The sequence below is a fragment of the Arvicanthis niloticus genome, chromosome 2 (assembly GCF_011762505.2).
Source record: "Arvicanthis niloticus isolate mArvNil1 chromosome 2, mArvNil1.pat.X, whole genome shotgun sequence".
Classification (NCBI taxonomy): Eukaryota; Metazoa; Chordata; class Mammalia; order Rodentia; family Muridae; genus Arvicanthis; species Arvicanthis niloticus.
Window position 1 is genome coordinate 16,699,927 of NC_047659.1, and position 25,214 is coordinate 16,725,140.

Here is a 25,214-nt window from a genome sequence, read left to right on the forward strand (position 1 = left end):
CAGGGAAAGGGTCCTGACAAGCAGACAGAGGAGGCTCCGGGCAGGCCTTCTCTTCCTGTGTTTTCACAGGCTCTGGACACTGGGGCTGGGTGAGATGCGGACAAGTCAAAAAATAGGATAATTGTGTCCTACCTATGCTCTGTTGGCCTCCAAACACACTGAACTCTGCCATTTTATCTATCTATCTATCTCGATAATTTTTTGTTTCTTTGGATATTTTTGGGTGGGGTAGCTTGGTTTGATTTTTGAGACAGGATTTTCAGTGTAGCCGAGTCCTGATTGTTCTGGACTCCTTTTGTAGGACAGGCTGACTTCTTAGTCACAGAGCTTTTCCCTGCCTCTGTCTCCTGAGCGCTGGGATAAAAGGCATGCAACACTATACCTGGCCTGTTTGTTTGGTTTTCAGAGAGGGTCTCCTGTAGCCCAGGCAGGCCTCAAACTCACACTCATGCCGGCCCTGAACTCCCAATCCTCCTGAAACTTACAGGTATGTGCAACAATGCTCGGTTCTGATATTTATTTATTTACTCTCAAGCCCAGAGAGAAGTTGGAAAATTAGCACCAGTGTATCATTTGCTTCAATTCCCCTCTTTTCTAAAAGAAAGCCAGGTGTGGTACATAGCCATAACACTGACATGTGGAGGCTGAGACAGAAAAATCACAAGTTTTAGGCCACTGTTGGCTACATACATAAGCAAAAGCAATAAAATAAAACAGGGCCAAGTATGGTAGCACACGCCTTTGATCCCAGCATTCAGGGGGTAAAAGACAGGCTGATACCTGGGAGTTCAAGGCCACCCTAGCCTGTGTGGCAAGTTCCAGGCCAGTCAAATGAGCTACAAAATGAGCTCCTGTCTCAAAAGCAAACAAACAAAATAAAAGTAAACTATCATGGATAGTAAATTCGATGTGCTGTGTATTTGTCCACAGTTTCAAAGACACTGAGCTGGCACAACAACCCCACCGCTGTACTGTGCGTCAGTCATCCTCATCTTATACGTGTGGAAACGAGGATCAATGACAGGTGATATTCACCCATGAGTCAGTGTGAACATGGCAGAGTGGAACCGAGGCCTTGGTGTTCAAGCCAGAGTTCACGCCCTAGCAGAAGTCCTTGTTAAGACCACTGAGGCAGGCGGGGTGGGACCTCCAGCACTCCGGCCCTCAGCTTTCCGCTGAATTCCCCGCCCCTTCTACCTTCCACGCGAATGGCTCTGGACGAAACTAATTGTCCACGGTTCGCCTGCAAAACAGAGCATGCCAACTGTCCTCATGGTGGGGTGGGTGTAAGGGGAGGCAGGCTGGGGAAGCAATTCAAGTCAGCAATATGCCGAGGGCTGGTCCCCTCTGCTCCCACTAGCTTGGTCTTTTAGGTGCCCAGAACTTCAAGGACCCTTTGGCTTTCCCAAGTTCATTCTTTAATCCAAATCTTACAACGCCACTCTTTCTAATAGGGAACCTTCATCTGTGTGCTGGTGGAAGAACAACTGTACTGTGTTCTGTGAAGCCGCTAAAGGGTCCCTCCCAGACACAAGGGGGCAGGTCTCAGGGAGGAGTTACATAGTCCCGCCCCTATCCTTCGGGACCTGACCGGGCTAGGCTGCCTAGCAGAGACCAGACTCCAGAAACAGAGCTGACAGTGGACTGGTGGACCGGTGGAGGGACAGACAGCACCAGTAAAGCAGGTAAGGACCAGGGACTGGGAAGAGGAGACCGACCAGCAAGCAGTGAAGGGAGGCTCATGCCCTAGGCCTCATCTGCCTAGTGGGGATTTCTCAGAGTTCTCATGGAGAGGAGACCCCCCCTCCCCCCACGTGGCAGCCAAATTTATTTGAGCAAGTGAGGTAGGCCCCGAAGGCCTGGAGGGTACAGACAGAAGAAAGGGATACAGCACCCACTGAACACTACTACGACCATACAGTGATGATTGGACCTCAGCCCCCAGCTGCTATGTCCTACCCACTTTTGTTGGGATAGGGCAGGTAGGAACAGGTGTTATTTTAAAAGTGGCAAAATTACAATAAGTTGGCGACTTTCAGAGTCCCCAAAATGTGCACATCTGAGTCCTCCTGAGCCCAGGATGTATTTTCATATAAAGAAAGGGCATGCATTATTATTGTGAGGGGCAGACTCCCAAGTGGCATGAGGTCAGGAGAGTGTGTTGTCTAAGTCACTTGTGCATGCCAGGGCTGGGCCAGAGACCCAGGAGGCAGATCCCTGCAGCTTGCCAGGAGCAGCCTCCAAATCGCCCATGACTACTGTATCCCCAGTTTGTACATCTGGGCTAGGATAGGTCTACCATTAATGTCAGTGGGTGGGGGGACTGAGAATCTATCTTGAAGAAGGGACAACTGAAGATGTAGGAGGCTGATCCAGGTAGAGGGGACAGTGTCGTCAATGGTCTCCAAAAACTGGGTGGGGTATGAAAATGGATGCTGCTTAACTGGGTGGATGTGGCGGTCCACAACTGTCCTCAGGTGGGAGGACTCAAAGGCCAGCATAGCCACATGGCTAAGCCTAACTCAAACAAATACCTAAGAAAACAAACACAGCTGGCTGCATAGGAAATGTAGGACAGACAGACAAGGCAGAGCCTTGACCCCCAAGCTGAGAGCCCCCGGAAGACCCCATGGCCCTGAGCTCCTGGGCTGTGTCCACCTCTCCCTGGAGAGTGGGTTGCTGTAGCCTTTGAAACTCACCAGGGTTACAGGTTCCCAGCCTGCAGTCCTGCAGCCGCTCCTGGAGACCAGCCTTTTGTACAAGCAAATGTCATCCTTTTCCTGAGTTCTAACCCCAGGGCGTTGGCTCCCAGCTCAGTGAGGTCTGGAAACCAAAGAAAGGAATGTTTGGATGCTGTAGAACTCCAAGGAGGTTCCAAGGCAGGTGGCCGAGTTGCGGGTTTTTTTTTTTTTTTTTTTTTTTTCCTGTTGTTCTGAAATGGAGTCTCATGTGCCCAGGCTTAGAATGACTATGAGGTTGAGGTTGTCCCTCCTGCCTTCACCACCCAGGCAGTGAGACTGCAAGTGTGTGCCACCAGGCTCAGCTCATGCTCACCTGTTTCATTGTTTTGTTTTGTTTTTTCCTCAGTTGACATTGGCCAAGTGTGTGAGTCCCCACTGTCCCTCACCTGCCATGGCTGCATCCAGAATGATTCCTCTGATTCACTGCCTCCTCTATCTTCTGGTACCTGAATTTCTGGAGGGAAGAGGTCAAGGAAGGGAGGTCAGGGGAGCCCACAGTTTTCCCTTGCCAAGTGGCTACCACACTTCAAAGGATGGTAAAGTTAAACCCTTGCGTACACACAGAACAAAAGCAACTACTGGGTGCTATGCTCCCGACACTCGCTCATCGAGGGCTATTCGACCAATAGCAATCACGTGGGCTGCAGAGCCTGCAGCTTTCCGAGTCACCCCGGGAACACACAGTAGACATTCAACACCGGGGAGGCATGCCTGTCCAAAGCTACATCCATATTCTCTCTCAGATCCGAAGTCTCCCTGGGACCCTCTCTAACTCCCCAAGTGAAACAAGGAACCCTTTGGCTGCAGGTTGGTATGAAGGGCCCTTTCAGAAAGGTCCTCTACAGACACAGCCCAGCTGTGTCACATGGTTGGCATATTGGTCTGAAGTATGCAGAAACGGGGAGGAGGTGGTGTTTCGTTCAAACCCCTGTGGGAGGTTCCATTGCATTACTGTTGTATAGGAAGACTCCAGGGGGCAAGTCACAGAGTAGACTGGCCTGGCTGACTTTCCCGGCCTGGCTGAACAGACGCAGAATCCCATGTCCTTGGTCCTTGTCCAAAAGGGTGAGATGCCCATAAAATTCTCTCCTGTGCTTACTCTCCTATGACCTGCAATCCCAGCTGCCCCAGGTAAGATGCTGCAGACTACAGAAGGGTTGTGCGAATTCACAGGACAGCAGCTGAGCTGGTGGCAAGCCCAAGAGTCCTGTGACCAGAGGTTTGGCCACCTGCCACTGGGGACCCCAGATAGGACTCACACTTCACATCTGCCTAGCTCCGTCTGGGTAGGACAAAGAGAGGCCTCGCTACGAAGTCAGCCTAAGAGACGTGAGTATGGGCTCAGAATCTGGTGCAAGCAAGTGGGAGGAGGAGGGTAGTGTCTGGGCCTCCAGAGATGAGGTCTCACTGGGACAACAGTTTCTTTTGAGCTGGAGTTAATAATGCATGCCCATTCTGGAAGTGGGCAGGGGCCTGGAACCCCCACTTCTTTCTTCTCCAGATTACAGGAACCCCAAATCCCATTACGGGCTCTACAGCTGTGCCAGTGAGAGGCAGGTCCTGCGGCAGCTAGGGAAACTGAGGCTTTGCCGCGTGTCCCCACAGGTGAGCACACTGCGACTGTGTTGGTCTTCCACGAGAGGGTTGCTGACCGGGCCGCACGACTGCTCAAGGTCCTGCCAGCGCTGGTGGCGCTCACGGCTTGCGCGCATGTTCAGTGGGACGAGGCAGCAACCGAGGAGGCCACTCTCTTCTCCCTGGCCACGCCCGCGGTCGCCAACGCGCTGCAGCTGCGTGCCTTCGTCGAACCCGGAGGCTCCGTGCGCGCAGCGCTAGTGGTGCGAGGCCACCATGCGCCCTTCAACGTTGTCTTCCACTCTGACGGCCGCTGGCACCACGTGTGTGCCACGTGGGAGCAGCGCAGCGGGCGCTGGACGCTGTTCAGCGATGGGAGGCGACGCGCTGGGGCTCAGGGACTCAGCGCGGGTCACCCGGTACCGCCCGACGGTGTGCTTGTGCTGGGTCAGGATCAGGACTCCCTGGGTGGCGGGTTCTCGGCCCGCGACGCCTTCAGTGGCAACCTCACCGACTTCCACCTGTGGAACCGGGTACTGAGCCTCGAGCAAGTGCGCCGAGCTCGTGCCTGCACACCACCCCCCGGGGGCTTGCTCTTTCAGTGGGACCCAGAGGCCCTGGACATCACGCCCTCACTGTTGCCCACCGTGCTTGTGCACATGCTCTGTCCTGGTAGGACATGGGCCCCGACTTCCCAGATGCTATGTCCTTCCCCTGGCTGACCCATTGAATCTGGTCCAGCACCTGTCTCCAGCTCAGCCTTTGCCCATTTGATCCGGGCCAATTCTGGCCACTCCCTCTTCAGGCTAACAGTTCCTGCCCAGAAGCTTACTTAGTGTGGGCTTGCTCAGTGCTAGCTTCAGGACCTCATCCCCCTGATCTCCACATGTCCCTCGGTGTGGTGATATTGCATGCCGGTTCTCGATCATGTGCAAGCGCCTTTTGGGCCTGCATGGGTAAGTAGCCAAGTTGTGGTCTTGACACTTTGCTACTCTGGCCAGTGCCTTCAGAGGAGTGTCCCACGTGGAATCCAGGACCTGGCGTCAAGGGCTCTGAACTCTGCTTGCACCCACAGCCCTTTCTCTGCTGCTACCCAAAAGGTACGCTCTGGCTGTGCCAGAGCTCTGCTGAATAGTAGAGGAATTAGGGCATTTATAATCTCCAGGTTTGAGGACTCCACAGATCTAGACAACAGGGTAGTCTGTCCGGACAGGGCTGGGGGGCCAAATCTCAGCTGTATGACTTTGAAAACAAATGATTCTGCCATGTTTCGCCTCAGTTTCCCCATCTACCACATTGTTTAATAGTTCAGATACTGCATAGATATGCTCTTACTCCCCCCAGAACAGTACTTTGAGGGTGGTCATGGAGCAGGCTGGCCTCTCCTTTGCCCAGGGTCCAACCTGGCCTCTGCCTTTTGCAGATACCTATCAGCAGCTTCAGGACTTCCAGTCATGGCCAGATCAGGACGTTATCAGCAGAGTCAATGCTTTGGCTAATGACACTGTGGTGAGCCCATCCCCGGACACCGGAAAGTCTTGGCACTGTGTGCCAACTCCCTGTGCCTTATTTTCCTTACCTGTAAAGAGACATCCATCTAAAATATCTACAGGAATCCAAATGGTTCCTGCTCTTGTTTGAGAACCCCTGACAGCTGGGAGCTTGTGACAAATTTGATCCACTAAGAAGACCCCAGCAGTGCCTAACTGTGGTATCTGGAGATTTCCCCTCCTGTCAGTTGTTCCTCTACCCACAGCTTCTTCCAAGCCCCCTGTCTGAAGCCCCCAGGATCCTGTCCTTAGACAAGGCTTCCAGCTTCCTGGGTCTCCTGGAGAGAGTCCTAGCAGAGAAGCCAGGTCCGCTAGGGCCTGTTGCCCTGCTGGCCATCCTGCACTTCCTGAAAAGGGTGACTGCTCTCAGAGCTGAGGAGCCAGAGCTGCTGACCCAGCCCTGGGAGGAGCTTGGCAGAGGCTTTGTGTCTGTGGCCAGCCTGACCCTGGAGGAGCAATCAGCCAGTGCATGGCTGTCTCTCAGTGAGGTGAGGCAGGCAGGGATGGATGGGATATGGCCTTGCAGCCCCTTTATTCTGTAACTGTGGGTGAGTCCGCACCTATTTCTGAGGGCTGCATCTCTCCATGCCATCGGAGAGGCTCCTTTTGTCACTACGAGTGGAAAGTCCACTTGAACGCAGCACATAGTTAAGATTGGTATTAAGAGCCACTGGTGATAAGGGCCCTCCCCATATCCAAGAATCTGCCAACTGACTTAAGTGGGGCATCCTCTATGTGGAGTGGTCCACCCATCATATCTGCCTAAATACATGGGCGGGTGCTCTGGAGAACAGGAAGTTGCTCTGGAGGGAGAGGCTATTAGAAAATTCATCCTTGCAAAGCACTAGTGGACAGGAATAGGAACAGACAGGGTGTAAGAGTGAATAGGAACAGAACAACCAATGAGGCTGGCGGTACGGTGCTCACCTGGACAGGTAGGGAGTTCCCCTCCCACATGTGCGAAGTCCACCTGTAAGTACAGATCTGAGGCACTGTAGTAGATGAGGGACTGCCGGGCTGTGGACCTCAGTTTTCTTACCTAGAGAGCGAGAATTCTCACACTCGCCTTACTGAGGCAATGGCAAAGTGAACAGTACGATGTTCACAACAGAAGGTGGATAACCACTCAGTGAATTTGGGTTTGGTTTTGTTTGTTTTTTAATGTGAAACCTGAGCATGGATATTATGAGTTTGGCTCTGAATCTGTGTGAAGAGGGAGCCAGAGTAGACTCCAGTTGGCAAACAACAGACCAGTAGCTCACACAGCATGCCAGGAGACCTGCAGCTTGACTTGATAGACAGAGTTGGAGAGATCAGAGGAGGTTGGGAACTCAGGCCTTGATCTTGAGGCCATTAAGGGTTTGGAGCCAGAACCCCAAGCATCTATGGCCCCCAGGTCAGGGCCCATGAAACTTGGGACTGGAGTTGGGAGCAGAGCTACAGCTTCCTCCCAGGTGGTTGGTGGGCCTATGGCCGTGGTGATGAGTGTGCAGCGCCTGGCGTCCCTCCTGAGCTCCATGGTGACCCCTGTGCAGCCTCAAATCCACATCAAGCATCCTCTTGCTGGTGAGCAACCATCCACTTCCACAGCAGATCCCAGCAATCCTTCCTCAGTGTGGTCCCCGAGAGATTGCTGTCTGTACCTCCGTGCACTTCACATTTCCTTCTTTTACCCAGGCTGTATCTTCTGCCCACAATGCCCTTTCTCCCTTGATCTCCTAGCAAATTCCTCCCCTCGGAGCCCCGCTTGAGTACCAACTCCCCCAACACACACACACACACACACACACACACACACACACACACACACACACACACGAGTTCTCTCTTGATGGGTTAGTCTTCCTCCTCAGTTACTCTAACATCTTGAACTTGTCCTTGCATAATAGGACTGCCCCTCCTCTTCCTGGTGTCCCTGGGGTGCCAGGGTTATCTGAATAGTCTCTGCCCAGAGCTAGACCCAAAGTCACATTCATCAAGTGCTTGGAGATCCATTTGAGGACTTTCATGGTGATCTTTAGCCACAGGTCCCTCCTACCCCTGTGGTAATAACCTTCCCTCAGGAATCCAGATCGCCATTTTACCTTGGGCAGTGGCTCAACCTCTCTGGGCTTGAATGGTGGGCCCCTAGTCCTATAGTGGAAAGAGGACAAGTCAGCCGTGCAACTTGGACACCCCAGAAGAAAGCCCTCCCTTCTGAGATCCAGCCCCTGCTCCATCTGATCCCAGGCCTGGAGGTGCAAAGCCTGCACCTGAGGGAGGCCAGCACTGGAGGGCATACATTCACCATTCCTGGTGGGAGTCCAGATGGACCAGGCCACATCCACATCCCCGCAGGTGAAGTGAGGAGTCTCCTCGGGAAAGGTGAGTAAGGAGGGTCGGCTGGAACCCTGTTGTGTTCCGGGTGAGAGATCTGCTGCGTTCCTTAGACTGGGGCCGCCTTCACGTGCAGAGCCTCAGCTTCCTTATGTGTAAGATGGGCTGTTAGCTTTTGACTGGTAGATGGCCATCACGATAGAAGCTCTCTCCATGTTCTGGCATCCAGTGATCCACGTGATTTCCTCAGAAGTGGCTAGGTGAAAAAGGTCCCAGCCCTGACCACTCAGGGCTTGGGAATCAGTGTATAGACAAAGGGATTTGGAACTACAGGTTGAGATGTGTGAACCATAGCTGGTTGGAATTCTGCATTTGTCACTTTTCTGTTATATGAGCTTAGAAAAGGCTTCTGACCCTCAGTTCCCCTGTGAAATGGGAAGAGCAATGCTTTCAGAGACAGCTAGTGTCTACCACCCTCCCAGGTCTTGCTGAAGTCATGGTCATCCACACCTGGTTCACCTCAAGAATCTTCCAGCATACCCTGGGGGCACCTAACCTAGAGCTCCAGGCCGCTAATGGCTCAGAGGAGGCAAGAATGCAGAGGTGAGCAAACCCTTCCCAGTAGATTGCAGAAGACCTGTGTCTCCCTCACACCCCAGACCTCCATCTCTTCCCAGACCCCCATCATGGTGGGCAGGTCAATGTTTATCAGTGTGGTGGGTCTTCAGAAAAGAACCTGGTGGAGCCCTGGCCCCTTCTTGTCTGGAGTCTGGCTTTAGAGGGGAGACTCTGAGAGGAGACAGGGTGTTCCAACAAGTCCCTGGGGCTGGACCTCAGGGTCCCAAGTCATGGTCTAGTGTTCTCCCCTTGGCTGAAATGACCCAGGACACGCATGTCCCCTCCTTTCATTCCTCACATCCACAACCACCCTTAAAAGTCCATTTGTTCCCACAGGTCCCTAAGCACCCAAGTGGGGTCAGCTATACTCTCCTCTGAGGTATGGGACACTGCTGGGGAGCTGAGCACAGCTGTGACCTTTCACCTGCAGCACCAGGCCCAGGTACTGAGTGGTGCAGCTCTTGTCTGGCTAACCCCTTTCTCTGCTCCCCTGCCCCATGCTTGCCAATATTTGCTCACTGGAAAGCCAAGATCTAGACATGTTCAAAAGAGCATATTCGGGCTGAAGTGATGGCTCCGTAGTTAAAAACTGCTCTTTCTGAAGACCCGGATTCCACCCCCAGCCTCTACATGGCAGTTCACAGCTGTTTGGAACTGCAGTTCCAGGGATACAATGTCCTCTTTTGACCTCTGAGGGTGCTACACATATGTGATGCACTGACATATGCATAGGCCACACACACACACACACGTTCAGTCATATTCATTCCCAATGATCTCCTCCATTCTCAAGGGACCAGAAGTGGGGGTAATGTGCACTTTTCACAATAGCTCCATAAATAATTTAGGCAAATTTCCCTGAGCTCTCCAATGCCTGTTCCCCGCTCAGAAAGACTATGTGATTGGCCCCATTTTAAGTGGATAAATCAAGGATGTCGTCCTAGGGCTGTATAACTAAAATAAATGAATATATGATACCTACTCATACACACATATGCACATGCAATCACACTGACCCACTGTAGTTCACGGGTTGATATTCAGGGACTCTTCTCCAACTTGGGCTTCAGGGGAATGAAAACTAGCCTGGGCTCGAGGTGTGTCTCAGGGCCAGAGCATTTGCCTAGTCATGAGGCCCTGGGTTCTGTCCCCAGGATTTAAAAATAAAAAACATGCAACCTCAATGACAGAGGTAGGATGATACTCAAAAAGCCCCCGAGAGCTACACACTGAGGTGACCGACTGGTCACTGTGGCTGTATGAAGACAAAGGGGATTCTCTCTAATAAACTGGCATGCAAACACTTTCATTCCATGGGGTTTGGTTTCATGGTATTCAATGTCCAAAGTCCTGGGTCTTTTTTTTTTTTTTTTTAACCCTTGGGGCATTTCAAAGAAAGCTTAGGGGCCTGTTGCTCACAGGGGTCATTGTGGATACATGTGTGCACCCAGTGTGGCTTCTGTATCAGTTTGTCTGATAAAAGTCTCAGTCAGCTTGGTTGCAGTGTACCCTCATCTCTCCTCATCCTCAACCTTGAGTGGGTGGTTCTAGAACCACCACCCAGACACCTGAACCCAGAGATAGATGTTCCAATCCCTTATCCAGAACGGCTTGGAAGTTACAGTGCTCTGTAGATACCTTTCTAGGTGTTCCCAGTTCCCTTTAGCTCACTCACAGTGTCCAAGGCAATGTCAGCGATGTGAACAACTCTATACTAAGGTGTAGGGAATCATGACCAGACAAAGTCTCTATATGTTTAGGACTGAGGCAAATTTTTTTGTTTTAATATTTTCTTCCTGTTTTAAAAAATATTTTTGATCTGTGGTTTGTTGGATACATGGAGGCAGAATCCAATACAGAAGATAGAGTGAATAAACATGCAGTTTAGTGTACTACTTAACATGTTTTTAGTTAAGATTTTAGTTATCATTTAAATAGTAGGCTTTATTATTACATTTTCATGCCTGTACATCGCTATACTTCACCCATCTATCACCCTTATTACTCTCTCCCTCCCATGTCCTCCTCCCTCCTTCATATATATATATATATATATATATATATATATATATACACATATATATATGTGTGTATATACATATACATATACATATATATATATATACACACACATATATATAAGTATATGTGTGTGGGTGTGTTCTGTGTGTATATATGGTGCACGCCAGAAGATAGCATCAGATCCCACTACAGATGGTTGTGAGTCACTGTGTGGTTGCTGGGAATTGAACTCAGGACTTCTGGGAAAGCATCCAGTGCTCTTAACTGCTGAGCAATCTCTCCAACCAACCCCACCCCCACCCCCCAGCCCTGCACATGGTTGTTTTGTTTTGTTGAGACAGAGTTACTCTGTGTAGCTCTGGCTATCCTGGAACTCCTTTTGTAGACCAGGCTGGCCTTGAACTCAAAGATCCACCTGCCTCTGCCTCCTGAGTGCTGGGACTAAAGACATGTGCCACCACTGCTCAGCTAATCTTAGTTTGTTGAAGATCCTCTACCCTGATTTCCACAGCTTTTGCACCAGTTTATATCCCGCCAGAAGTGTATAGGGTTCCTTCTTCCCTACATCTTTGTTAGTGTGTATTGTTGCTTGTTTTCTGTTTTAAAAGATTCATTTGTATTCTTTTAAGTTTTGTGTGCATGTGGGGGGAGGGTATGGGTGCCCACAGAGGCCAGAAGTGTTGAATCCCCCTGGATCTGGAGTTACAGGCAGCTGTGAGTTGCCCAACAAGAGTTCTAGGAACCCAACTTCCAACCTCTGCCAGAGCAATGCATGCTCTCAACCGCAGAGCCATCTCTCCAGGCACCATTGCTTGTTTTCTTGATGATGCAATGGGTGAGAGGAATCTCAAAGCTGTTTTGATTCACAGTTCCCTGGTGACTAAAGATGTTGAACATTTTATCATATACTTATCAGCCATTTGCAGTCCTCTTTGAGACCTGTCTGCTCAGTTCATTAGTCCATTTATAGATTGAATCATTTGTTTGAGGGAGGGTGATGTTTAATGTTTAGAGTTCTTTGTAGATTCTAAGTATTAATGTCTGGTCATATGTAGAATTAGCAAAGATTTTCCTATTCGGAAGCCTGTCTCTTCCCTTGACCCATTGTCTCCTCTTTTTGTGCAGAAGCTTTTTAATTCCACACAATCCCATTTGTCAATTCTTATTTTATTTTGTTCGAGACAAGGTCTCACTGTATAGCCCTGGCTAACCTAGCACTTGCTATGTAAACAAGGCAGGCATCAAGCTTACAGAGCTCCGCCTGCCTCTGCCTCCAGAGTGCTGGGATTGAAGGTGTGCACCACCAAGTCCAGCCCCAATTCCAAGTTTCATGTGTTATAGTAAGGTTTATATTTTACATTTATTTATGTGTATCTATATTATGTACATGCATGTACATACATGCACATGAGCCATAGTGTGTGTGTATGTGTGTGTGTGTGTGTGTGTGTGTGTGTGTGAGAGAGAGAGAGAGAGAGAGAGAGAGAGAGAGAGAGAGAGAGAGAGAGTGTGTGTGTGTAGGTCAGAGAACAACTTGCAGGATTAGTTCTCTCCTATGATATATGTCCCAGAGTCTGAACTCAGGCCATCAGTAGCAAGTGCCTTCACCTGCTGAGCCATCGCACCAGTCCCAGAATTGGGTTTTATACAAGGCGAAATTTGAAGACATAGTTTCACTTTTTCTACAAGTGGATATGTAGCTTTCTCAGCACTACCTGTGGAAAAGACTCTCTTTTCTACAATTCGTGTTTGTGGTGCCTTTGTAGAAAAATCAATCAATCTCTCTCTCTCTCTCTCTCTCTCTCTCTCTCTCTCTCTCTCTCTCTCTCTCTCATACCTACCCTACCCCTAGGTCTTTCCACAGAAGATTCTAGAGCCTGTCTGTGCTTTTTGGAACTTCAGCGCCAAGTAAGTTTCCACATTGACTTATTTGTGTCTTTGCGTGTGTATGGACGTAGGGAACAACTTGCAAGAGTCACTTCTTTCTACCATGTGAGCCCTGGGATTAAACTCAGACTGTCAGGTTTGCCTGGCAGCAAGGGCCCTTGCCTGTTAAACCATCTCACCAAACTCTAAATCAGACAATCTAAAAAAGTATGTCCCCTCTGCTGGCAAAGGAACTAGGACTTGGGGGTGTTTGGTGTCTCCCAAACTCTGCTTTTCAGGGTGAATCCAGACCCCAGCCAGCTCCAGGAGAAGCTGGGGCAAGGAGGATGTATTACCCACATGGTGTTGAGCTTCATCCTAGGATGCTTATGAAGGAGGTAGCATTGACTCTGGGAGGTGCCCTGAAGGAGACTCAACTATCCAGAGGCTGTTAGAGGGATTCCTAAGGGGCTGTGGCCCTGAGCACTGTCAGAGTCTCCTTCTGGGTCTTCAGTAGAAGGAATGACATCACCCACAAATGCTTAGCAACTAGTACAGGCAAGAAACAGAGGCCCTCACTTCTTCTGACCTCCTCTGGTCCTACTGTCTCTGAGAAAGTTAAGCACATCTGTTGGATGGGAAACTGGGGCCCAGAGGGTTACTCACTGGCCAAGGACATATCACTGGCTGGAGGCAAAGTAGCCCTCAGCTTCAGGCTTCAGGTAGAGAGACCTCTGTCTGCCCTGTCTTCCCTGGTGTCCACCACATCTCAAGAGCCCTTTTGCTCCATCCCAAGCTCAGATGCAGGGGGCTCCTGGGCCACCGCCGGCTGCTCAGTGCTTGCTCGACACCCGGACTCTACCATGTGCCTCTGCAACCACAGCACCAGCTTTGCCATCCTGCTGCAGGTGTATGAAGTCCAGGTGAACAGGGAGAAACAGGGTAACCACAAGTGCGGGGAGAGGTTATGCATGAGGCCAATTCATACTGAGACCTTGCACTGGACACTTGGAGGGTGGTCAGGGACCGAGGCCCAGCTGGACATGGGGCTTGGAGAGAACCCAGGTGGGGAAATGATGGGGTGTCAGATAGGGCTGCGTGGAGCTATTGGGTCTAGGACTGGGGTTCAGGGGGTGTTTTGGGGTCATGAAGAACCTGCAGATAAATGATGAACCCAGGTGAGTTTGAGAGGAAGAGGAGACTCAATCAAGAGGGAAGCCAACTCCAGAGCAGACTAAGAGAAGGACTCCATGGAGGCAGAAAGGAACCCAGTGGTCACTTGCTAAAAAGGTCAGGTTAGACAGAGCTGGTGCCTTAAGAAGACTCTGAGTCTGGAAGAGGCCCCAGGAAAGCTTACATGCTTATTTCCTGTAAATGTCCATCATTTACAGGATTATAACCCATCAGCAGCTTCATCTTTCATAGCCGTCTGTGATCCTGCTCACAGGCCCATCCTCACAGGACCGTCCCCCTGGGTTTGCCAGTCACTTCCAATTCAGGACACTGCTGAGTCGGTGGAAGCTTGGCAAAGGGGGCAGCTTTTAGGGAGATCCAGCAAGAGAGAGATACATTCATTTATTAAGCACCTACTGTGTGCAGGCCTAGTCCCTGGTGGTTGGTACTATCGCCATCCTTGATCCCCCTAGGGAGACTTGAAGTCAGCAGGCAGGGTGAGTCTCTTGCAAACCAGGACAAGGATGGGCTCCTCACTGTCCTTCCTTACAGGAAGGTCCTGAAGAGGAGTCGTTGCTGAGGACTCTGTCATTTGTGGGCTGTGGCGTGTCCCTCTGTGCCCTTACTACCACCTTCTTGCTGTTCGTGATGGCTGGGTGAGGAAGTGTCTCACACCAGGGCTTGTCTCCTCTTAGATTCCAACAGCCATCCCCATGAGACTTAGGTCTGGGGCTTCCCTTGGGGTGAGATGGCCCCTTGCTGCCTACATGAGCCCGGTCATCAGGAACCACCCCCCAACCCCAAGGCCTGGCTGAAAGTGGGAGAAGCTGGTGGCGCTGTCCCCACTAGCCAACCCTTCTGCCTACACAGCGTTCCCACTTCTGAGCGGACCACAATCCACAAGAATCTTATTCTTTCCCTGGCCTCTGCTGAGGGCTTCCTCATGACCAGTGAGTGGGCGAAGACCAATAAGGTAGGCAACCAGCAAGTGACTTGTAAGCTCTGGGACCAGGAAAGCATGAGGAACCTTTTGAGGTCTCCTCCCCTGTCACCTGCTGGTGGCTTCCTTGCACTGGTGGATCCCAGAGAAGGAAGACCCATATGGTACAAATGACAGAGACCTTCCCCCCTGACTCGTCTTAGGATGAGAATGCCAAGCATGACCGTGGGATCAGGATAAGTTGTGCCCAGAGTTGAGCTTCATAGCGACCTCCATCCTCCCCCAGGTGACCTGTGTGGCTGTCACAGTGGTCATGCATCTTCTCTTTCTGGTCGCCTTCTCTTGGATGCTGGCAGAGGGACTGCTGCTTTGGAGCAAGGTGGTAGCCGTGAGCATGCACCCAGGCCCCAGGATGAGGCTGTACTATGCTGCAGGCTGGGGTGAGGACCCCTGATCCCCACTCTTGTTTTTTCCATTGCTGCCCAATACTGTCCCACACCAGTACACCTCAGACCCATCCTTGGGCACATTGGTACCGTTCAGCATCCAACAGCACCTAGGAACTACCTAATACCCAGTACCCAGTACCACTGAACACCCAGCACTCAATACTACCCTATACCTGTTTCACCTAGTACCGTCTGATGCTTGTCTCTGATGTAAGTTCAGTTTCCCAACTTACATTAGACTCTAGCTGTACCCACTCTGTTTCTCTTAAGTCCCCTCCACTCTGCAGCCTTAGTTTCCACCTTTAGATTGGCCCAGGGGAGAGTTGTGGGCTGGATGCTGACAGCAACGAGTGGTGGCATGGCCTGAGTCTATTTCCTCCTTCCCTAGGCATTCCTGTGGCCATCGTTGTCATCACCCTCGCATTGCACCCTCATGACTACGTGGCTTCTGGACATTGCTGGCTCAATGTTCACACAGATGCCATCTGGGCCTTTGTGGGGCCCGTCCTGTTTGTGCTGACTGTGAGCTGGGAGGTGTGGGTGCCACGGGTGGAGGGGGGGGACATGTTGGAAAGAGGGGATTCCTCTTGCCCACTGGCACCCAACTTCCAGGCCAATACCTACATCTTGGTCCGTGTGGTTATGGTCACTGTATCTAGCACCCGCCACCGTGCACGCATGCTGAGCCCACAGCCTGGCCTACAGGAGAAGATCAGGTTCCAGATATGGTGAGGCTCAGCTAGCAGGCAAGACAAGATTGGGGTACAGGGCTAGCTGGCACCTTATATAAGCCTGGTTTAGTGTGAGCATGTGAGTCTATGTCGGGATGTGTGGCCAAGTGTGAGCCTGTGTTAAGCAATGAGTACACGTGTGGCCTTACTTACATGGCACTCATGCTTAGGTATGTCATGCTGTTTGAGACACTGTGGATACCAGCCACTGTCCTTACTGTCTTCAGAAGGTGCTGAGAGTCTGCTTGAGACAAGACAGGAGGAGTCCTCAAGTCAGGTCATCCCTAGTTCAGGATCAGAGCAAGGATTCAGGCCTCTAGCTCTACCAAGGACCCTTCCCACTCCCCAGCACCATGACCACTGGAGCACAATGGGATGACCTTATTCCTTTAGCCCAGCCTCCTCTGTGGCCTTCCTCACTTGGCCAGTCCCTGCTGGCCAGAACCACTCAAACCAGCAAGTGCCTGAGAAGATAGTGAGGCCAGGCCAATGCAGAGGGGTGCAGAGCCTTCCTGACTCGTGCTCCCATTCCCTGCCCACTTCTGGGCAGCTGCCTCATTTTTTGCAAACTAGATTTAGGAATGAGTGAAATCTTATCTCCCAGTACCACCACCCCTACTAAGAAGGAAGCAAGGTCCACCCAGAGGTTTTGCAGAGCCTTCTCCCAATCTGCAGTTGCAGGTCCCCCTCTCCATGTATTTTCTGGGTGTTGCATCATCCATCAGACACTAGGGAATCACACTGGCCCCTTTCCCCACAGGGCCATGGTGAAGCCGGTGCTAGCCCTGTTACCAGTCCTGGGCCTGACCTGGCTGTTCGGCCTCCTGGTACACGTTAGCCCAACCTGGGCCTATGCTGTTGTGCTTCTCAATTCCTTCCAGGTATTTCTAGGTCCTGACCACATAGAATGGGGTCTCTGGAACACTGAAACTAAGAGAGGGTGTGTGGTTTGCCAAGACTAAGCAGGAGGTGAGCCTACATTACAGAAGGCATCCAGCAGTAAAATGGGGCATTCTGAAAAAAAGAGGGGATAAGAGAGGAATGGCAGATAGTGCCCTTATGTCCACATGTGGGACATGACGGAGGACTTTTGGTTCACTGGACAGTTAAGGAAGGCTCTCCAGCCCTGCCAGGGGTGGGGGTCAGAGATGCAACCAGTAGAACACCCTAGGCTTCCCATCTCTTCCCCTACACCTGTGGCTTCTTCTGTTTCTGAACTGTCTCTGTCTGATTCTGTCTCTCAGGCTTACCAAGGGCATGGTCAAGGGTCACAGTGTCTGGGCCACTTCAAGGATCACCAGGAAGCCAGAGAGGGCATACAAGGAACTTATGCCTTTGGTGTCTCTTGCTTACTGTGGGGTTGGCTCAAGCCACCCTATTTGTGATGACAAAGGGTTAGGAAAGGGTTCAATCAGGAGACTGATACTGAAGTCACACAATGAAGCCATTCATCATAGCTTGGTGACAGAACTATCTGAGCACCTGAGTGTTCCTGTCTATAGGATTTACAGACCTGTTGGGAACCCAGACAGGAACAGATGGTGACACCCTCAGGAGTAGATGACAAGACAGTGAGGGTCCCAAGGAGTGGTTCCTGTCACTGCTTTCCTGACCCTTGCAGGACTGACCCTTTTGTCCATGCCAGCTCTCCCTACCCCCACTCCCTCTCAGGGACAAAAAGAAGAACAACTCAGGGCAAGGCTGAACAAAGGCATGCTCCCCAAATCAGGTGCAAACTCTGTCTAGGGCCCTGCATCCTCAGAGCAGTGAGCCTCCCTCAGAGAGGAGGGTTGAGTCAGTAAGGCCTGTTTTCGATGCCTGTGTGATTGCTCTACCTAGATCACAGTTTAATCTCAAAACAAACTCACAAACAGGCCTTGCTTTCCCAAGGCCTCAAAGCAGGAAGAAATAGGATGGGTCCTATATTCACTGTCTGGATTCTTAGTTCTGCAGGTAGTCAGCTTTGACTGCAGGCAAGTCCTGGAACAGTCGTTAAGAGGGGACCCTGACCACCACTCCTCCCTTCACGTCACAGCCAGTAGTTACCTACCATGATGTGAGGTGCTAGGATACAGCAGAGAAAAGTCATATTGAAGATGACATTCTGGAAGCTGAGGCCAACCATGAACCAGATAAAGGGTGGCACAGTCGTGAGGGGCCAAGACAGGGATGGGAGAAGTCCTGGTCAACGTTGTCCTTACCCCTGGACTTCGACTTCTTTAGTCTCTGCTAAATTAGCATAGAGATGGAAAAAAAGAGAAGAGTCCCCAAGTGTGTGTGTGTGTGTGTGTGTGTGTGTGTGTGTGTGATGGGTGGAGCTTAGTAGTCAAAATACGTGTCATGCCAGGACAAGGACCTGGATTCTGATCCCTAGCACGTAAAATAAGTTGGGTGCTGCAGTGTACGCCTATAACCCCAGCTTGAGGAGGAGGAGGATCCCTGGACCTTATTAGCCAGACAGACTAGCTGAATGAGTGAGTTGCAAGTCCAGTGAGAGACCCTGTCTCAAAAGATAAAGTGGATAGCAGTTGAGGTTGAGACCTAACATTGACTTGCATGCATATACATGTGCTCACACATGTGCAGAAATACATGTACACACCCACATTGATGTGTACATGGGCTGGGGGCAAGAAGAAAGGGATTTGCTGTGGGAAAAGAGGGCCCCACCAACCCCTGGCAATGATAAAGAGTAAGCACGGCCCCTAGGACCCTGTTGGCCTAAACAGCAGAGCATTGGGTGCTGTGTCCTTTCCTGACATAGCTCTAAGTCCCCAGTACTCAGAGGCTCTATGCCAGCTCTCCCTGTGTGTCTGAGTGACCCTAGTGAGGTTTCTCTAGCTCAACACAGGACACTGAAGGTAACAGAAGCTCATTGTCATGATGATTACTTCAGCTTGCTGACAGTACCCACTCCACAACCAAGAATACTCTCCAGGCCCACTATGGGGGTGGTGGGGGAGCCTCAGAGATGGAACCAGTAGAACACCCTAGGCTCCCCATCTTCCCACCACCACCACCTGTGGTTTCTTTTGTTTCTGACCTTCCTCTGATTCTTTCTGTCTCTCATGCTGTCACTGTCTTCTCTGTTGATTTTTTTTTTTTCTGGCATTGTCCCTGGAGTCTTCTCCATCTTCTAGGCTTTTTCCTGTCCCAGTCTGTGGCTCCTTCTGTGGCCTGATCCTGGTTCCTTTGGGTGTGGTGCTGTCAGGCAGGTCCCTGATTCATTCTAGGCTGTGTCCTTGGAGCCTGGATGCCTTGTGACTGTCCCCAGGCCTGGCCTTTCGTTTTTCCTCTCCTTTCCATCTCACCTCCTGTAGCTGTGTCTCCATTCCTCCACTATGCCAGAAGCCCTGGCCTTCTGTCTTGGGCATAAACTAGGCAGGATATACCCCAGGACAGTGACAAGGTCCAGAGAGACTAGAATGGATCTAGCCTCATTTGTTATTCAGGGTGGTTTTGTTTTCTTCTGACCTGCGCTATGTCTGGGTTTGTGGAAGGAAAGCAATGCTTCTCTTCTGTAGTCAGCTGTAGCTCACACCTACTTTGGTGGACCTGTCTAATGGGGGTTGAAGTCCTCTGCACCTCAAGGAATCTTCTGGTGATCCAACCGAGATAACCTTTTCAAAGGGCTGAACACAATACCTGATGCACACCAAAGCTTTGTGAATGGGGACTCCTTTGTTCGTTCGTTCATTCATTCATTCATTCATTCATTCATTCATACTACAGATCCTCCCCACCCCCAGGTCAGTTGCCGGTTCACATCCCAAAGAACATAGTGCATGGGACCAAAGTGCCCATCTTGTACTACCCATCTATAGTGTGGTACCACAGAGGCTGAGAGGGAAAAGGACAGCCAAGGCAGTATGGGAATAGAGGGAAGTCTTATGTGGAAGGACTGGTTCTCAGCTAAGGTGTGAAAGCTATGTATGGAGGAGGGGCATTGTAGGACCCAGGGGAATGGGCAACATGAGGAGGGCTGGAGGGGACATTGGACCAGACTGTTCTGACTCCAAAGTTGCTATAAGGAACTCCAGTTTTATTGTAGGGAGTGTGAGCCATGGATGATGTCAAGCAATGGGGTGGTAGAGTCCAGAAAGATGTCTTTGTTTGCTGGTGTAGAATAAGACGACAGTGCAGAGGTGCAGAAGGATCAGGCTGGCTCTGGGTTTAGTGATCTGTCTTAGGAGTTAAAGAATGAGGATATCAACCCGTTATGCCTGGGAACCAGAGGCCCAAAGGCTGGAAGACCTAGGAGTCCAACGCCCTCTGCTCCCGGCTTCAGGCTTGAGCAGGTAGTTGCCTTTTATGTTGTCACATGGTGTCTGAGTAAGTTCAGGCTCTAGTTCTAGGCTCAGTTCAAGTCTGACCCACTGGACAACACTATCGTGGGGCTCTCTGTCTATCAAATAGAGCTATATGAGACCCAAATATAGTGGTACTTTGTAAGTGCCAAGGCCCTGCTGGTCCCTACAACTGTGGAGAGGAGTCAGCTTGGCCCTAACCCTGAATGCTGAGCCCTTCGTGTTCAGTCTCTGGGCTGCGGAGTAAAGGGTTAGAAGGAGGGCAGAGCAGGCTTTGAGTCCTTTCTGCCTCTCAGTGTCCCTCAGTGTATCTCCTGTGGTCCTGGGCTCTTAATCCAAGTAAAGTGGGAGGCCAGGCCACAGAGCGGGTGGGTATTCCTTCCTAGTGACATGAGGCCTGTCCGCAGGGCCCATACATCTTCCTTGTCTATGCTGCTTACAACGGAGAGGTGAGTATAGTAGACTGTGAGAAAAAATCAAGGGAGGGTGGACTGTGGTCCCTATTCCTGCCTCCCACAGATTCAAGGTTGGATCCACCTGTAGGGCTCCAGGGAGGGTCAAGGTCTGACCTGTGCTACCCTGCAGGTGCAGAACGCACTACGGAGGATGACAGAGAGGAAGGCAGTGGAGGTGCTCAGAGCAGAACAAGTGCACCGGGCCAAGGGTGAGGGGCCCTGGGGCCACATGGGCACGGCCAAGCACAATACCTCTCCTTTCAGACACTCTCTGGACCTTCTAACCTACAGACTTCATGTCCCTGGGCCATGGCCCAGGAGAACCCCAAGCCTGGGGTCCTCTGAGATCTGTTGCTCTCAGTTATCTCCCTGCCTAGTGTTTTCTGCTGCCTTGATTTCTCCATCAGTCAATGGGAGCTAGGAGAACAATGGCAGACTCTATAAGCCCACTAGAAAGACAAAGAAACTGAGGCCTTGGCGAACAGTTGGGTGTCCAATCAGCGGTGGGGAGTAGGTGGGGAAGTGTGCCTGAGCCCCTGACGGGAGAGAAGCTGGGTTTAAGTACTTGGGTGCTCACCACTAATCTGAGAGTAAAGTATTGAGCAGGTTTTTAGGGTGTCTGACAGTGCCCGTGCACAATACATCAAATATTTCCCCCTTTTAGGGATCCATGAATCCGGCATCCCCACAGCCTTCTCTTCCATTACAGAACCCAGGAGACCGGTAAGGCTGGAACAAGGGACCGGCTAGTGTAATGGCAGGGTTGGGGGCACAGCAAAGGCTAGGACAGGGTTGGTGGGCACTGACCCCAGGGACCTTGTCCCCAGCACTGGGAAGCTAGAGCCTGGAGGCTGGCAGACCTAAAAGCCAAGGCCTCTTGGGTAGGGCCAAGAGCTCCCAGAGTACAGGGGACAAGAGAAAGGACCTATCTTTCCCTTTCTCTTTTTCAGGCTGTGGAGCTGACAGCATTTAGGACTTCAGGTACTTCTCTTTCTGGGCAGACTCTCCCATCCCTCCTCTCCCACACTGCTCCAAGGTGAAAGTGATTTGAGACTCAGCTACAAAAGAACCAATCTTAGACCAACACTGCCTAGCCCCACACTATACCTATGGTTTGGGAACAGAGACTTTGGGGAAACCCTGCCACCCAAGCTTGCCCCCATGGGCACTGCCTTCCTCTCGGTCATAAACTATGGCTGGCTGGAAGAGAAGCCTGCTTTTGGAACTCTTGCTGGGACTAAGCTCAGTGCCCAACCCCAGGCCGGTGCTGGCTCTGGTCCAGTAGTCAGGGGAGGCATCTTTCCTCGAAGTGTGCAGAGGAGGAGGCCAAGGCATTGACAAAGGAGCCGCGAGTAGGCAGCCAGGGGCAAGCAGGAACCAGGCTCACCCGCACAGACGGAGCGACTGAGGCATGGCAGTAGTCATAGGGGTGGGATCCCCAGACCAAGGTTTGTGGCAGCCTTGAATGTTCAGCTTCCGGCCTGCTAAAAGGGACAGGAGCGCCCCCTGCAGACAGATCAGGGGTGCAGGGCTAAGCAAGATCAGAGCGTGCAGCCGCCCCTCACCCGACAGGCCCAGCCCCCTTCCACCCCGCCCCCACCCGCAGGCACAGCCGTCTGCGAGAACAAGAGCCACTGCAGCGCCTCTGTGCCTTTGTCTCTGCTGAATGGGTGCGTTGCTAGGGCTGCTCGTAGCAACGAAGCCGCTTCCACTTCGGCCCCACCTTCCCGACCCCTACCCTGGCCCGAAGATCTTTGCTTCTTACCCCCAGCTCCTCCCAACCACGCACTCAGGCAACCTGGGCAAAGGTCCTGGTGAGGGGTGGCTGCCGGCCATGTATCCTTTCTGAAAGCTCTGGGGACAGCAGGTGCATGCAGGTGTTCTGACTGTAGAAACTGTCTCAGGGAGACCATGGGGGCAAGCTTGGGTGGCAGAGTATCCCCAAAGTCTCTGTTCCCTAACCCTGTCTAATCTTGGCCATTCCTGCCAGCCGTGCCCAAAGAGAGCCCTTGCACTTTCCTTACAGGAGTCTAAACGGCATGTACAGGGTTTTCCTCCCAGCCTTTCAGGAGCTCAGTGGCCGGAAGACCTCAGTTCACCATCGGGACCCCAGACTGAAATGTACAGCTGGCAGTCCCAAGTGAGAGAAAAGCAGCCCTGGACCAGTCCAGCTAGTTCTTCTGTTTGCCTTGGTTCCTTCCACTTCCTAGATGTGCCAGTGTCAGTGTCTGATAATAAACCAGGTGTTGAAGCTTTCTGATTGCGCCGCGTCCACCCCCACCCCCACCCCCAAAGGGGGGACTTGTGGCTATCTGGGAAGAAACGGGAGCAGAGAAGCCGCCAGTTTGACTTTGGGATTCTGCCTTGCCACCAGGCTTGCTAGTTCTAGTTAGCACTTAAAAACAAAACAAGGCAAAACAAAAAACCATTTATCTTGTGTGTGTGCCAGGATGTGTGTGTGTGGAGGTCAGGGCACAGCTTACATGACTCAGTTCTCCCCTTTCACCATGTAGGCTCTGGGCATAAAGTTCAAGTCACCAGGGTTTGTGGCAAGTGCTTTTTAGTTCCTGAGTCATCTCTTCTGCCCAGCATTCAGCCCATTCAGCCTGCGCAGTGTCCCTGGCCTGAGGGTGTAGTTCCCCCCTGTACCTGGAGATTGACTTCATCCTCACTGTGCAGACACAGGCCTGAGGCTTCCTTGCTGGCAGCCTAAGCGCACAGGCAATGAGTGTGGACCCAAAACACCTAGGCACCATTTTCTGGAGGTGCCAGGCACCACTGCAACAGGTAACTGGGATTCACTCGGGAGTGAGGGAATGGCTGTCTCACTGAGGAGGAGCTTGCATGGAAGTCAACTGAAAGCAGGCCAGGGCACCCTTTCACTATGCAGCCACCAGTTGGAGCCCCAACACCATCCAGCCGGCCTTCCCTTGGGGCTACAGAGCTGGGCCAGGGTGCCAATGGGGTAAGTGAGACGAGAGGGCAGGGTGAGGCACAGACAATCCCTGGGCTTTGGTGGCTTCCTCCCCAAACTCTATGTGGGTTGCAACTGGGACACAATTTCTGAAGAACAACTGGTTCACCTATGCAAGTCCAGGACTCCAGACATTTATTTCCTGGGACCTAGGATGTGGAAGAATTTGAAGCCCTCCCTGTCTGTCATTTGCAGAACGAAGGATAACAGGCTCTCTCTCTGAGACCTTAAGATACAGTCTTATGCTAGTTTGGGGCATGGCAAACTCTCTACCCCCAGTAGGTACACAGAGAAGGTCAGCTGTGACAGAGATGTGAGGCTGTAGGCAGAGGAAGCTGTGTTCAAGGCACTGAAGGCTCTGGGCGGGGAGGCCAAAGATTCACAAGAGAGAAAACAGCAGAGCCCCTGCCTTTCACGGGAAGGCAGGCAGATGCCCAGAGGATGAAAGGCTGGGCCAGTTGGCCATTCCCTCTGGAGCAGGTGGGCTTTGATAAGTATCAGCAGAATACATGCTCAGCCCTGGCAGAACTCACTGCCTGTGGCTAGGGGCTCAGGGGACATGCAAGCAGGTAGAAGGGACCGGGTCCTTGGTGGCACATAACCAACTGCATTTCTGTGTGCTCTAAATCCCTTGCCTGGCAGAAGACCCCTGTTCCATTCATAAAGGTTTGGGGACCAGGGGACAGGACTAAGGGGCTCTTTCCAGGCCTTTCTGTCCTACATATCTCTTCTTCCTCCCACACCCTCTATGCTCCAGCCAAACACAGCCAGCTGGCACCACCCCCTTTCTTTTTATCATCACACTGTTCTTTCTGAACTGTCTTTGTATCTGTTAGGCTGGTGAATTCCTGGGCATCCTTAAAAACTCAATTTGGATGACCCCTCAGCTGTGAAGCCTTCTCCTGTGAGCTGAATCAACGACTTTCTTATTTGTGGTTCAACTACATAAGGGATCACATCATGTCATCTGGTTAATTAAGACAGTTTTCTTCAAGCCTGGACACTGGCCTGGGACAGGCGCAAAGCAGGAGAGGAACATCTTTTTCTGCCACCTCCCCCTAAAGGAGGTTCCTTTTTCTAGTTGTTTCGGAGACCCTGGGTGGACCAAGTGTGGCCCTAGGTTGACCATACTGGTTAAAGTGGGTGGGACAGTGACTGAGCATGTAAGCCCTCAGCTGCTTGAATGTGGAGAGCCTACAAAGTTGGCCTGGAAGAGCAGGGGCTGGGACTCAGGTGTTGGTCGGGCTCAGTGCTGCCACCTAGCAAGGGTGGGGACTAAGGGCAGGGTAGAAAGGGAAAAAGCTTGGTTAGAATCTGGGTCCCCACACTGAATACCACCCCTGCTGGAGTCGCTGCAAGGACAGGGAGCAGAGGGAGGGTGTTTTCGAGGTGCTCATGAAATGGATGCGCTTTCAGTACGGGGCAGAACTGGCATGACCGGGTGGAGCTAAGGTGAGACCCCAGAAAGTCATAGTATTGCCCAGGCTAGGCGGGTAT

General features: G+C 51.6%; 1 protein-coding gene across 3 annotated transcripts; it reads left to right on the plus strand.

Moving 5' to 3' along the window:
* The first annotated feature begins 1,580 nt into the window (after nt 1-1,580).
* Nucleotides 1,581-22,999, plus strand: Adgrd2 (adhesion G protein-coupled receptor D2). Of its 3 annotated transcripts, none has more exons than XM_076928672.1 (25): nt 1,581-1,685; nt 3,088-3,183; nt 3,485-3,548; nt 3,864-4,070; nt 4,347-4,988; nt 5,318-5,416; nt 5,740-5,825; nt 6,073-6,354; nt 7,321-7,432; nt 8,096-8,230; nt 8,665-8,785; nt 9,137-9,242; nt 12,675-12,730; nt 13,485-13,611; nt 14,414-14,517; nt 14,732-14,834; nt 15,088-15,241; nt 15,639-15,772; nt 15,863-15,978; nt 16,742-16,862; nt 20,696-20,737; nt 20,874-20,952; nt 21,408-21,466; nt 21,694-21,724; nt 22,770-22,999. In XM_076928672.1, exons 2-25 carry the CDS (start codon nt 3,133-3,135, stop codon nt 22,775-22,777), a joined length of 3,039 nt encoding a protein of 1,012 aa, XP_076784787.1. In that variant the 5' UTR covers nt 1,581-1,685; nt 3,088-3,132; the 3' UTR covers nt 22,778-22,999. The 3 variants fall into 3 exon arrangements, 2 of the variants coding, with proteins under 2 accessions (XP_076784787.1, XP_076784788.1); XM_076928673.1 differs by having other exon boundaries at nt 3,915-4,070; XR_013108557.1 differs by lacking the exons at nt 15,863-15,978; nt 21,408-21,466; nt 21,694-21,724; nt 22,770-22,999 and having other exon boundaries at nt 20,874-20,947.
* The last annotated feature ends 2,215 nt before the right edge of the window (nt 23,000-25,214 follow it).

Coding starts and splice junctions, on each gene's coding strand:
- Adgrd2 (XM_076928672.1), top strand. CDS start 3,133: ATGGCTGCATCCAGAATGATTCCTCTGATTCACTGCCTCCTCTATCTT. Junction 3,549..3,863: donor AAGGAACCCTTTGGCTGCAG/GTTGGTATGAAG, acceptor CTGCAATCCCAG/CTGCCCCAGGTAAGATGCTG. Junction 8,231..8,664: donor GAGGAGTCTCCTCGGGAAAG/GTGAGTAAGGAG, acceptor CCACCCTCCCAG/GTCTTGCTGAAGTCATGGTC.